This window comes from Rhinoderma darwinii, chromosome 7, assembly GCF_050947455.1.
Source record: "Rhinoderma darwinii isolate aRhiDar2 chromosome 7, aRhiDar2.hap1, whole genome shotgun sequence".
Taxonomy (NCBI): domain Eukaryota; kingdom Metazoa; phylum Chordata; class Amphibia; order Anura; family Rhinodermatidae; genus Rhinoderma; species Rhinoderma darwinii.
The window spans coordinates 67316422-67331415 of NC_134693.1; the positions used below are offsets into that span (position 1 = coordinate 67316422).

At 44.4% G+C, this 14994-nt stretch overlaps 1 protein-coding gene across 2 annotated transcripts in view; it reads left to right on the forward strand.

Moving 5' to 3' along the window:
- Positions 1–14379, forward strand: part of PRRX1 (paired related homeobox 1) — a 98209-nt gene extending 83830 nt beyond the window's left edge. Inside the window, exons 4-5 of one of the 2 annotated variants that reach the window (XM_075833499.1) lie at positions 7495–7577; positions 13225–13309. In XM_075833499.1, coding sequence (XP_075689614.1) covers positions 7495–7546 — 52 coding nt within the window. In that variant the 3' untranslated portion in view covers positions 7547–7577; positions 13225–13309. Of the gene's footprint in view, positions 1–7494; positions 7578–13224 lie in introns of both variants that reach the window. The other variant, XM_075833500.1, reaches the window with a different exon arrangement.
- The last annotated feature ends 615 nt before the right edge of the window (positions 14380–14994 follow it).

A 14994-nucleotide genomic window follows, 5' to 3' on the forward strand; every position in this document is an offset into this window, starting at 1 on the left:
GGCGAATGAAACCCTTGGCCAGGCATTCTTGGATATACTCCCTCATAGCTTTACGTTCAGGACATGAAAGATTAAATATCCTCCCCTTAGGAAGCTTGGCACCAGGCACCAAATCGATGGCGCAATCGTAATCTCTATGAGGGGGCAACACCTCGGAGGCCTCCTTAGAAAACACATCAGCGAAGTCCTGAACAAACTCAGGAAGCGTGTTTACCTCCTCCCGGGGAGAAATAGAGTTAACCGAAAGACATGACATCAGGCAATCACTACCCCATTTGGTGAGATCCCCAGTATTCCAATCAAACGTGGGATTAAGCAGCTGCAACCAGGGAAGACCTAATACCAGATGGGACGATAATCCCTGCATCACCTGTACAGAGCACTGTTCCAAATGCATGGAGCCAACACGGAGTTCAAAAACAGGAGTATGCTGAGTAAAATAACCATTAGCAAGAGGAGTGGAGTCGATACCCACTACCGGGATAGGATAAGGTAAATCAATAAAAGGCATTTTTAGAGACATAGCAAATTCCACAGACATGATATTAGCAGATGAGCCCGAATCCACGAAGGCACTGCAGTGGCAGACCGGCCAGCAAACGAGACCTGAAAGGGAAGCAAAATCTTATTGCGTTTAGTATTAACGGGAAATACCTGTGCGCCCAAGTGACCTCCCCGATGATCACTTAGGCGCGGAAGTTTTCCGGCTGCTTATTCTTGCGCTTGGGACAGGTGTTCAGTAGATGCTTGTCATCCCCACAATAGAAGCAGAGACCATTCTTCCTGCGAAACTCTCTACGTTGTCGAGGGGACATGGAGGCCCCGAGTTGCATAGGTACCTCCGAGTCCTCCGTGGAAGAGCGAGGAGACGGGACCTCGGGGGGAATCGCAGGGCAGTCAGAGGGGAAAACATTGAAACGTTCAAGCTGACGTTCCCTGAGACGTCGGTCAAGTCGTACTGCTAGGGCCATAACCTGATCTAGGGAGTCAGAAGAGGGGTAGCTAACCAGCAGATCCTTCAGGGCGTCAGATAATCCTAACCTAAACTGGCACTTTAGGGCCGGGTCGTTCCACCGAGAAGCTACGCACCACTTTCTAAAATCAGAACAGTGTTCCTCAACAGGTCTCCTACCCTGACGTAAGGTGGTGACCTTACGAGAGGTGGTGACCTCTCGGCTAAGGCAGTCCTGTCAGTCTCGTCGTAAATGAGACCGAGGCAAGAGAAAAACCGATCAACGGTGGAAAGTTCAGGGGCATCAGGAGCCAAGGAGAAGGCCCACTCTTGGGGCCCTTCCTGGAGTCGGGATATAATGATACCCACCCGCTGGTTCTCGGAACCTGAGGAGTGAGGTCTTAGGTGGAAATAAAAAGTCTGCAACTCTCCCGGAAGGAGAGAAAAGTCTTACGGTCCCCTGAGAACCGGTCAGGTAACTTGAGGTTGGGTTCTAAAGGTGAGGTGAGGGGTACTACAAAGGCAGCGTCAGACTGATTGACCCTCTGAGCCAGGGCCTGGACCTGTAGGGAGAAGCCCTGCATCTGCTGGGTCAGGGTCTCAAGGGGGTCCATGATAGCGTCAGCGTAGAAGAAATTGTAGACTAGGTAAGGGCTTGTTATTATGTAATGGCAGGAAGGAGGTGAAGGGAACAAGTGAGCCCTAATCTACCCACCGCCCTGTCCCTGCCTACTTGCAACGACCCGCCCTAGGCGACGGGGTACAACTTGGCGGCGGTCCCTACGCTGTCTAAGTGCAAGGGAGTACAAACAGGGAACACGCAAGGGAATACAGTAGCCCACGGAACGCCGCGAGGAAACGGAGCGGTGAATGAGCCAGTCAGGATCAGGAAGTAGTGGAGTATACAAACGGGAGCACGGAGCAGAAGCAAGCCAGGGGCAGAGCAACGCAGGATAAACGGAACTGAAGCAAGGCAGAAGCACGGCAGAAGCAGGCTGGAGCAAGGCAGCAGTGGGGCCAGGAATCCAAGAAGAATAACAAGCAAGGAGGAAGAGAAAACGGCAGGTATAAATGGACAGGGGGCGGAGCTAACTCTGACTGACCAGGCCGCGATAGGCTCTCCCACTCCTGAGCCTGCCACCCTGATTGGTGGGAGCAGGTGTCAGTCTCAGAGGTCTGGCCTCAGGTGTCGACTGATTAATCCTGGGAGTATACCCAGTGCCTGGCAGATCCTTTACAGGTTCACTATAGATGGTGAGGGTTTTGGGGAGGTGCTACAAAAGCAAGAAGCCAAAGATGTTTGTGTTTCAAATTCTGCAGAGGCAATTTGTAGTTGACAGAAGGCATCAGGGCAATCTGGGCCGGATGAAGAAGTAAAGGAAAAGTGTGCAACTCCAATCTGAGAAGACGTCACTGGTGAGTTACTGGATTTCATTGTATTGTATTAAAGGAGTTTTCCCATCTTAGACATTTATGGCATATCCACAGGAAATGCCAAAAATGTCTGATCGATGTGGGTCCCAGCTATGGTCCCCACACCTATCTCTAGAACTTGCCGCAGAATCCAGGCAGAGACCAGTGGAGTGAGGGTCACGCGTGCGCACAGCTCTCTCCATCTTGTTGTATGGTTGTTATTGAAGCAGCCAAGCAGCTCTTGCTCGACTGTTTCAGTAACTATGGTCACTATGTGGTGGTAATATTGGACTTTGGTTTACTACACAATTAAGAGTGGTCGCATTATTTCAATATAGCTGACGGGAGGGCCCCAATAATTATTTCCTCTGGTGGGCCCATGGTACTCCAGTCCGACACTGGCTCTTGATCACAGTGTCTATCCTTGCTGGTCAAGCATCTATTTCCGTCTCAGTCTGTCTGGATTCCAGAGCGGCCAGGAACTTCATACACCAATCCTTAGTAGATCGTCTCCACTTGCCCACGATTCCTCTAGAGAGACCTCTAGTGGTGGCTTCCATGAATGGCCATCCATTGCCAGATCCAATCTTATCCATCATTGAACCATTGAAGATACAAGTGGTTGTTCTACACTCATAATGCATAGCCTTCCATATTCTACCCAAGGCTATTAATCCAATCTTGCTGGGACTACCTTGGCTTCGCAAGCACGCTCCCATTCTAGACTGGAATTCTGTAGAAATTCTTCATTTGGGACCCTGTTTTCAACACAGCCGTCTGCCTCTGATTCGTCCTGCACGACTTCCAGTGTCTAAATCACTCCCTGGTCTACCTCTGAAATATGCCTGCTATACAGACGTGTTCAGCAAGAAAGTGGCTGAGATCTTGCCTCCGCATCGCCCGTACGACTGTCCTATAGAGTTGCTTCCTGGGACTTCACCTCCTCGTGGAAAATATATCCCCTCACTCTGCCCGAGATCCAAGCCATGTAGGTATATGTCAAGGAAAACCTTGAAAGGGGGTTTATTAGGAAGTCAACATCTCCAGCCGGAGATGGATTTTCCTTTGAAGGGAAAAAAGATGAATTCCTCCAGACCTGCATAGACTATCGTGGTCTGAATAAGATCACTGTCAAATATAAATACCCCTTGCCGCTTATCTCTGAGCTCTTCGACCGTATTCGTGGAGCCAAGATTTTTCACTAAGCTGGATCTCCATGGGGCTTATAACTTGATCTGTATCTGCAAGAGTGACGAGTGGAAAACCGCATTCAACACCTGAGACGGCCACTTTAAATATCTCGTGATGCCCTTCGGTTTGTGTAACGCTCCAGCTGTGTTCCAGGAATTCATGAACAATACTTTTTGGGATCTGTTGTATGTCTGCGTGGTGGTTTATCTGGACGACATCTTGATCTACTCACCTGATCTGGCGATACACCGGAAGCATGTTCGCCAAGTCTTGTCACAGTTAAGGGGGAACAACCTCTATTCTAAATTAGAAACATTTTCCAGTGGACGTTACAGGAACATTGTGTACAATTTTGGGAACCTGTGTATAAGAAGGACAAGGCTGAACTATAACGGTTGCAAAGAAAGGGTGACCAAGATTGTGAATAGATTGAGTGATTGCAGTACCAAGAAAGTTATATAGTTGATAAGGTTGAGAAAAAAAAAACACAGCTGTCTTTAAAACAATGTATAATGTTATTTTAAAAGACTTTGCAGGACCCGCTGTCACTGAAGCCATCAGTACTGGAGACCTAACTGATTCGGGTTTAAAGGGAATGTGTTGCCAGAAAAACATGTTTGTTTTTTTTTAATTAAACATTTAATGTGTAGGTGATTAAACATTGTTCACATATTTTTTATTTTTTTCACGAGTCAGGAAATATTATAAATTAGATTCTAATTTATAATATTTCCCATTGCTGGTCACTAGATGGAGCTATTCCCAAAATTGCAGCATTGCAAAATTGGGTAAAAAGCCCTCGCTCTAGTGAGCTCTCAGCATCCCCCCCTCCTTTATCCTGGCTAGTGCCGGGATAAACGAGGGGTTTGAACGGTCTAACCTCCTACACTGTGTGTCGCCATTTTTTGAGCTAACACACAGTGTAGAAGGTTAACATACAGTAGTAAACGTACACAAACACGAACATACATTGAAATCTCTTACCTGCTCCTGCCGCCGCGGCTCCCTCCGGCCCGTCCGCTCCGTCTGCTGCCGCTGGTCCAAGTGCACAAGTCCGGAAGCCGCGACCGGAAGTAGTAATCTTACTGTCCGGCCGCGACTTCCGGTCCACAGGAAAATGGCGCCGGACGGCGCCAATTTCAAATTGGACTGTGTGGGAGCGGCGCATGCGCAGTTCCCACACAGACGGCGTACACAGAAGTGGATGGGACGGGAGCCGTTCGCAGTCCCTATGGGACTGTGGCTGCCGTATTCCATGTCTGTATGTGTCGTTAATCGGCACATACAGAAATGGAACAAAAAATGGCAGCCCCCATAGGGAAGAAAAAGTGTAAAAATAAGAAAAAGTAAAACACAAACACACAAATAAATATAAACGTTTTTAATAAAGCACTAACATCTTTAACATATGAAAAATAAATTTGTGATGACACTGTTCCTTTAAGTGCAAGATACAGCTTCTATGTATCCAACATACATAGAAGCTGTATCTCAAAAAGTAAAACATTTTTTTTTAAATAAAAAACAATTATACAGTTGTTTAAAATAACATAATACATTGTTATTCAGTAGGAACATTCATTATTTACTTCCAATTGCTAAGATCATTAGAAGACACAGCTCTGATGCACATACTCTAAGGCCCCATGCACACGAACATGCTTTTGCGGCCGCAATTCCACCGAACATCCACTGGAGAATTGCGGCCCCATTCATTCCTATGGGAATCATGGTCTGTGCATGGCCCCGGAGTACGGACCGCAGAAAGAACGGGCAAGCCTTATTACGGCCGTGTTCTGCTGTCCGGGCTCATTGAAAATAATGGCCGCAGCCATGTGCACAGCCCGCGATTTGTGGGAGGCTCGCGTCTGTCACTCCGTGGACGGCCAACACGGAAATCACGGCGGTGCACATGGCTACGGTCGTGTCCATGAGGCCTAACTGTAACAAGCCATGCACCAGTGTGATCATCACATGACCATGGACAGTGGATGAAAAAGTAGATTTGTGTTCCCAAAAGTCTTTTCCATGTACTGGACCTACTGATAAATAGGCATAAAACAGTCAGTTTTCCTTGCCTAAAGTTATAAAGAAAAATATGACCAATATGTCTATATACTATTTTCCAAGAGTTAATATTTAAATCAGTGTAATTTATTTGAATAATAAAGGCATGATTTTACATAATAAATGATATTATACCAATATATTATATAGCAACAGCCTGGGAGCCACGGAGGGGTCTTATGCTTCCTGTTATAATCGGATCCTCAACTATTGACAGCTCCAAATACTTATGCACTGGTGGCACCAGGGATACCATGGCCAAATCACTGGCAGATAACTTTAGGATAAAGCCATATCACTTGATTATATCTCTAATAGGGTTTTTCTCTTTTAAAAGTGTGGCTCATCATCATCTGTTTTATTTGAAAGTGGCTCCCAACCATCAAAAGAGGGATCTCTGCCATATAATATATAACTAAACTAGTATAGAAAACTCGTTACACGGGTTTGCTAGCAAAGGAATGCAGTGGTCTGTTAATATATATAAATGCTCCCCATAGCTGCCCCCACACCGTATAATGCCCCCCATAGCTGCCCCCACACAGTATAATGCTCCCCATAGCTACCCCCACACAGTATAATTCCCTCCATAGATTCCCCCACACAGTATAATGCCCCCATAGCTGCCCCCACTGTATAATACCCCCATATCAGCTCCTCCCACAATATAATGCCGCTCATAGCTGCCCCCACAATATAATGCCCTTCATAGCTGTCCCACACCGTATAATGCACCCCATAGCTTCCCCCACACAGTGTAATACCCCCATAGCTGCCCCCACAGTATAATGCCCCACATAGCTGCCCCAACAGTATAATGCCCCCCATAGCTGCCCCCACAAAGTATAATGCCCCCTCCCTCCCATATACAGTATAATGCTCCCTCCCTCACATACACAGTATAATGCCCCCCTCCTTGCCATACACAGTATAATGCCCCCTCCCTCCCATACACAGTATAATGCCCCCTCCCTCCCATACACAGTATAATGCCCCCCTCCCTCCCATACACAGTATAATGCCCCCCTCCCTCCCATACACAGTATAATGCCCCCTCCCTCCCATACACAAAATAATGCCCCCTCTCCCTCCCATACACAGTATAATGTCCCCCCTCCCTCCCATACACAGTATAATGACCCCCCTTCCTCCCATACACAGTATAATGCCCCCTCCCTCCTATACACAGTATAATGCCCCAATATGTACAGGCCAAATAGAAAAATAATAACATACATACTTACCTATCCCCGTTCCCACGACAAGTGGAGGATCCTTTGCCTCCTCTGCACTGTGCTCAGTGTGCTGTGAGCGGCTCGGCGAAGGCAGGCGCGATGTAGTGACGTCATCGCACCTGTCTGCACCGAGACACTCACGTCGCACAGACCGGAGGAGGAGAAGGATCCTCCACCCAGCACGGGAACGGGGATAGGTAAGTATGTGTTTTATTATTTTTCTATTGGGTCCGTACATATGAGGGCATTATACTGTGTTTGGGAGGGACATGGGGCATTATACTGTTTGTGGGAGGGAGGGGCGGGTATTATACTGTGTATGGGAAGGAGGGGGCATTATACTGTGTATGGGAGGGGGGGCATTATAGCTACGCCACTAATCACTCACATCTCCTTCCTCAGTCTTCTGGCTGTGGGCGGAGCTAACTGGCGGTTGGGCTGTGGGCGGAGCTAACTGGTGGTGGGGCTGTGGGTGGAGCTCTATGTGAGCTTCGGACACCTCGTCCTTCTCGGTTATATAATAGATATACCCATCAAATACTTAAGATATTAATATATATATATATATATGCATCAAAATGTAAGCTGTAGATTTCAAGACTGACAGTAAATTTTGTTTTGCCTTCTACGTTTTAGTGGGTGGTCCCAAACTCCGAAAGTGCGAACTTACCTTTTCCAAGATTGGTGAGAAAATTGAATACTAAATATAACCACCCATGGTGAGTATGTGAGTGCAAGATAATGACACTTTACAAAAGTTCAAGTGGCTATTAAAGAGGACCTCACTTGACATGTCTGTTTGTGTAGATTCTTACTCTTCCATAAAATAAAGTAAGGCTCTATTTACATCTGCTTTGGAGTCTCCATCGCAGATTCCGCAACATTTGACAGGAAAAAAAATAGAACAGCGATATTTTTTCCGGCAAAACGACGGACACAGTGACGGAACCCAATGGTCCCCATTATAAGTCAATAGGATCTGTAGGGCACCATGTGTAAGGTATGTATTACATCTTGAATTTTGATTTTCTGCTCCTATGACGGAACAGAAAGTCAGGGTATGTGCACACGTAGTGACCAAAAACGTCTGAAAATACGGAGCTGTTTTCAAGGGAAAACAGCCCCTGATTTTCAGACGTTTTTTGAGCAACTCGCGTTTTTCGCGGAGTTTTTCGCGCCTTTTTCGCGGAGTTTTTTACGTCCGTTTTTGGAGCTGTTTTCATTGGAGTCTATGAGAAAACGGCTCCAAAAACGTCCAAAGAAGTGTCCTGCACTTCTTTTGACGAGGCTGTATTTTTACGCGTCGTCGTTTGACAGCTGTCAAACGACGACGCGTAAATGACAGGTCGTCTGCACAGTACGTCGGCAAACCCATTCAAATGAATGGGCAGATGTTTGCCGACGTATTGTAGCCCTATTTTCAGGCGTAAAACGAGGCATAATACGCCTCGTTTACGTCTGAAAATAGGTCGTGTGAACCCAGCCTTAGAATTTACAAGACAGATTTCAACTCAGCCTTAGGCCTTATTCACACGAACGTGTCCGTTTTGCGCGTGCAAAAAAACGCTGCGTTTTGCGCACACAAAAGTTCAGTGTGGCATCAACATATGGTGCGTGGCTGCGTGATTTTCGCGCAGCCGGTATCATTATGACACTCCGTTTTTATGTTACGAAACAGTAAAGAAGGAGGGGCTTTTATGTTTCCCTTCACTTCTTTAACAACTGTAGCGCAAATCACGCGCGTCACCCGGACGTGCTTCCGTGTGCCGTGTGCGATTTGCACGCACCCATTGACTTCAATGGGTGCGTGCTGCGCAAAACAAGGGCAAGTATAGGACATGTCGTGAGTTTTACGCAGCGGACATACGCTGCGTGAAAATCACTGACAGTCTGAACGTCCCCATAGCCTAACATAGGTCCGTGCGACGCACGTGATTTTCATGCGCGTATCACGGACGTAATATACGTTTGTGTGAATAAGGCCTTAGAGAATCTTTTCTTAGAACTCTGCATTATGCCATTCCTCTGTAAGGCCCCACGAACACAAACGTATTTTTGCGGCCGCAATTCACCCGCAAATCCTAAGTGATAAATAATGATTATAGGAAAACGCCTTTAAGTGTTTATTAGTCAGGCAAGAGATGAGGCAGGCAGCAACGTGCTGGCACTAAACCATGGTGATGGTGCTAACGCCGATGATGGAAAGCGCAGTAAAAAAAAGCTAAGGCTAAGGCTAAGTTAAGGCCTATAGCATATTGTAATTTCCACGCTCATTAGAATACTTAGAGAATACAAAATTAGGCACCTCAGAGTGGACAGAACGTATGTAGATTGATCAGAAAATGAGATAAATACATAAACTATAATAAATATTTAAAGTGCCAAGTGTGATAAAGTCTTACCATGGAACCAGAAATGTGTATAAAAACGATAATAGCAGTAGTGCAAATATTAATAGGGTAAAAAAATATTGTTCATATACTAGATACATATACAAAAATTAAAGTGCTGGGTGCCAATAATAATAAGAAAATTAGGGTGTAGAACCAATACAATTCATCAGGCAGTCAGCCTAAAAAAAAATGTAAAAAAAAATTACCACAGTCACAAAAAGTGCTTTAACCAATCTCCATATTTGCTGGTAATAAACGGTTTAGTCTTCACCTCCCATCAACCTTTTTAAATTCTGACAAATATTGTCAAATCGCTTCATGTTTTTGATCTTTTCTTTTTATGGCCCTCTACACAGCTTTCATATCCTAGTTCACAGGACCAGAAACCACTGCAAAATGATGTAAAATAATTAAAAACCCCTTTTTAAAAAAAAAATATTTAAGATTAAGGGTATGTTCACACAGTTAACAAAATACGTCTGAAAATACGGAGCTGTTTTCAAGGGAAAACACCCTCTGATTTTCAGTCGTTTTTTAAGCAGGGTTTTTTAATGGCTGTTTTTGGAGCTGTTTTTCTATTGAGTCAATGAAAAATGCCTCCAGAAACGCCTCAAGAAGTGGCATGCACTTCTTTTTACAAGGCGTTTTTTTACCCGGACGTTTTGAAAAACGACCGCGTAAAAAAACGCCCCGTGGGAGCGGAATGCCGTTTTTCCCATTGAGATCAATGGGCAGATGTTTGGAGGCATTCAGCCCCTGCATTTTTAGCCGTTTTTCAGGGCATTTACGTCACGAAAAACGGCTGAAAATAGGTCGCGTGAACATATTCTCAATTTTATCCTTGACATGTTCTCTTGCTGCTATTAAAGTCTCAGTAACATATAAAATATTTCATCATGTCACATTCTACAATGTAGAACATTTTCCTTATTCATATTTTTCAATATGATTCATCTCTCCAGGGACACATGGCCCTGCTTCCCTTATTATATTAATCATATTAACTTAGTTAGGATTAAATGAATCATGACAGAAGATCAGGTTCCTATGACTATGAAAAAAGGTCATGGGCAGGCTTAAGGGGGGGGGGGGGTGTTCCTAGGCCCAGAAATCCTCCCTGTGCAGTTCACAGAAAACATTGAGTTACTAGGGGTTAACTGCAAGCCACGCTTCACCCTATGTCGAAATTTGTGATGAAGTACATGTAGATAATTGGGAAGTTAGTATGATTGGTGTTGGAGGGAGATGGTTCATTTTGCCATCTCTGTCTTGGGCACCCAGGACTGGTGAAATGTCTCTCAGGAGGAAAGCTCATAGAATTCATGTATAAAACACTTTCCACTTCCCAAAAATTCAAGAATAGCATAGCAATAATCTGGAATTTATTGTAGATTTGATAGTTTATTTATCACACTAAGGCCTCATGCACACGACCGTATTTTTTCCCACCCGTAAATACTGGCGTAAATACGGGTCCGGTGTCACACGTATTCCACCCGTTTTGCACCAGTATTTACGAACCCGTGCTCGTAAATATGGGTCCGGTGTCACACGTATTCCACCCGTATTTACGAGCACGTTTTTGGCGGCAAAATAGCACTGCACTAATCGGCAGCCCCTTCTCTCTATCAGTGCAGGATAGAGAGAAGGGACAGCCTTTTCTGTAATAAAAGTTAAAGAAATTCCTACTTACCCAGCCGTTGTCTTGGTGACGCGTCCCTCTCTTCACATCCAGCCCGACATCCCTGGATGACGCGGCAGTCCATGTGACCGCTGCAGCCTGTGATTGACCTGTGATTGGCTGCAGCGGTCACATGGCCTGAAACGTCATCCAGGACGTCGGGCCGGATGTCGAGAGGGACGCGTCACCAAGGCAACGGGCGGGAGACCGGACTGGAGGAAGCAGGAAGTTGTCGGTAAGTATGAACGTCTTTTATTTTTATTTTTTACAGGTTTATACTGATCGGTAGTCACTGTCCAGGGTGCTGAAAGAGTTACTGCCGATCAGTTAACTCTTTCAGCTCCCTGGACAGTGACTATTTACTGACGTTGCTTAGCAACGCTGCCGTAATGACGGGTGCACACATGTAGCCACCCGTTATTACGAGAGCTCCATAGACTTCTATGGACTGTCCGTGCCGTTATTACGGCCTGAAATAGGACATGTTCTATCTTTTTCAACGGCACGGGCACCTTCCCGTGAGAAAACGGGAAGGCACCCGTCGCCAATAGAAGTCTATGAGCCCGTTATTACGGGTCGTGATTACGACCCGTAATAACGGGAGTTTTTACGGTCGTGTGCATGAGGCCTAAAACATCTAAACTTGTGTGTTGTGCTTTTGTGTTTTACAGAAACTATAGTAGCAAGTGCTCCATTTAATCAAGCAGATACCAACCACTGTAACCGAGCATGTCTGATTTGCGCGCTCAAAAAACAACCCGTTTTTCCTACATTTCATGTCTGTGTGCTTATTATATTGGCATCAGTGTGCTTTGCGTGTGGCATGCGTTTTTCACATCCATGCAAGCACTTTTTTTCTTTCTTCATTTCTCTGCTTTTCTATGTAACTGTTGCGTGAATGTCATCCGTGTTCTGTCCGTGGAATTCCGCACCCATAGACTAGGATGACTAGGTGCGAAAAAACGTGCCAATATAGGACATTCAGTGAGTTTCACGCAACGGATTCTTGCTGCGTGAAAACTCACGCATGTCTGAATAGCCCCATTGAAATGACTGGGTCCGTGTGCTGCAAGTTCTTTCAACACGTAGCACAGGGACGAGTATTACGCTCGTCTGAATGAGCCCTAAGGCTGGGTTCCCACGTAGTCTAAATGCTGTGAAATTTCCGCAAAGGAACTCTGTGCGTTTACAGTAGCAGCAAAGTGAATGTGATTTAGAAAATCTCATGCCCACGCTGCCGGAAAAAAACCACAGAAAAGTCGTAGAGAAAGTGTTTTGCAGTGCGACTTTCAATTCCGCAGCATGTAAATTTATGCTGCATGTTCTGTGCGGAAACATAGTAAAAACGCTTGAAACCTGCAGGTGCACATAAACATTGATTATTGCAAAGTATAACACTAAGGCTGGGTTCCCACTGGACAGATACACTGCGTAAAAATCACGCAGCGTGTCCGACCTGGAACCCGCAGGACATTCTGTCCGAAAAATTGTGGTGCAATATTTTGGACGGAAATTCCGCTGCGGAGGAAAGCCGTTCATACTTACCCCTCCCTCCTCTGACGTCCGCTCCGGCCTCCCTGGATGATGTTTCAGGCCATGTGGCACTGCAGCCTGTGATTGGCTGAAGCAGTCACATGGGACACAACGTTATCCCAGGAGGCCGAACTGCATCAAGAAGGAGGGCGTTCTGGGTAAGTATGTTAATTTTCTTCTTCCGGCGTTGCGATTTTTGCGCCATAAATGATGTAATTACGCCGCAAAAAACGCAATGCTTGGCTTTCTGTTGCGGGTTTTGCATCCCCATTGAATTCAATGGGGTAAAACCGCAACAGAATATTAACAAAAACGCACCATAGATTGACATGCTGCGGTACTAAATTCTGCACCGCAGGTCAAGTTATTAACGTTTACGCTGCGTTTTTTTCCTGCAGCGTGGTCATGAGATTTTCTAGATCTCATCCACTTTGCTGATACTGTAAATGCTGCGGAATTTCCGCACAGAATTCCATTGCGGAAGTTCTGCAGCGTTTACTCTACATGGGAACCCAGCCTAAATCTACAGGTAAAACTGCTGCGGAAAAACCGCAGCGTTTCCGCAGCATAATTCTCAACAGAAACTATTTGCTTCGGATTACTGTGACAGGTTTATGTGGTTTTTTTTTTAGATTCCGCTGCAGATTTTCTTTTGCAGAAAATCCGCAGTGTATCCTGTTTGTGTGAACATACCCTAAGTTAGGAGTGAGATGTGACTGAAATATTGATAACTAAACTTTCGCATTTTTATTTCCATAGTGCCATGACAGCTTATTCCTCCACTTGTGTCAAAGCAAATCCTGCCCAGGGAATGAACATGATCAACAGTGTTGCCAATCTCAGACTCAAGGCAAAGGACTATAGTTTACAAAGAAATCAAGTGCAAAAACTCAGCTGATGAAGAGGAATTTAATACCTATAAAGTTACATTGCATTTACCAATGTCTGCCTTATAACTTAATACCTAAAAAGCCTTATAATGGAAAGAAGATGTAAAATAATGTTTATGTTTCTTTTGATTTTATTATATCGTTTTCTCTTGGGGAAATGTACCACATTAGTGTTATCTTTATGCTCTGCTTAAAAATGGTAAAAGCGCTACTATAAGAGCATCACTTCTAGACCGTCTAAAGCTGGATTCACACGGCATTTTTCTGGGTTTTTCGTGGAATTTTTAATGCCTTTCTTAACAGTGTTATTTTTTGTGGCCAGATATTACATTAAAAAGTCTATAGTCAAATATAAGATACACTGCTTTTTGGTTTGTGGCATTTTTGGGGTTATCGGTGGTTTGTTTGTTTTTTTTAAAAAATGCAGCATGCACTGAGTGTGGCATTTTTTCCCATAGGCTTCTCTGTAGGACTTGAAAAATGGCATAACAATTTCTACAAAATTACACTTGCATATTACATTTTAATAAAGTGGCATTTTTACACGTTTTTTTTCATGAAGTTTAAAAACAGCAGAAAAAATCTGTGTGAAGGAAGCCTGAGGCTATGTTCACACGGCAAACAGAAAACGGCTGTAAAATACAGAGCTGTTTACAAGAGAATACAGCCTCTGATTTTCAGCCGTTTTTTATATATCAAGCGTTTTTTGATGCGTTTTTTTATGGCCGAGAAGTAACATGCACTTCTTTTTTACAGGTTTTTTTTTACATGCCGTTTTTACAAACAACGCCCCGTGTGAACGAAATGCATTTTTTTCCCATTGAAGTCAACGGGCAGATGTTTGGAGGCGTGTAGCCTCCGCATTTTTAGCCATTTTTCGGGGCATTTACGGCCCAAAAAACGGCTGAAAATAAGCTGTTTGAACATACCCTCAACATGAATATTCCTTTAAATAAATATTGAGGTCTTCCTAACAAAGTTTGATTGTCTTGGATAGCAATTTGACAGTTTTGAAAAAAGAATAAAATTGACACTTTTCTGCAAATGGTATGATTCTTTGTGTAAATCCAAAATTATTTACTTCAAATAAGTGACCTTTTGTTAATAGACTTTACAAAAACAGTAATGCAATAATTCTTTCTACAGGGAAATGAGGGGTGATTATGTATTTTTTTTTTTCTTCCAACAGTATATTCACTAGTCTTTTCTGAGTAAAATTGAAAGGAAAGTTTAATTTTTTAATTTTTCAATTAAGTAAAACTACTAAAACTCGCTCACTCTTAGGCTGGGTTCACACACACTATTTACGGACGTAATTCGGGCATTTTAGCCCCGAAGTACGTCCGAAAATGCGGCTCAAAAGCATCGGCAAACATCTGTCCATTCATTTGAATGGGTCTTACGATGTTCTGTGCCGACGGTCATTTTTTTTACGCGCCGCTGTCATAAGGTGGCGCGTAAAAAAGACGCCCGCGTCAAAGAAGTGCCTCTTACTTCTTCAGACGTAAATGGAGCCGTTTTCCATGGACACATGCCATTACGGCTAAAATTACGGAGCTGTTTTCTCCTGAAAACAGCACCGTAATTTCAGCCGTAACGGACGCTGCCGTGTGAACATACCCTTATTTTACTATCAGAT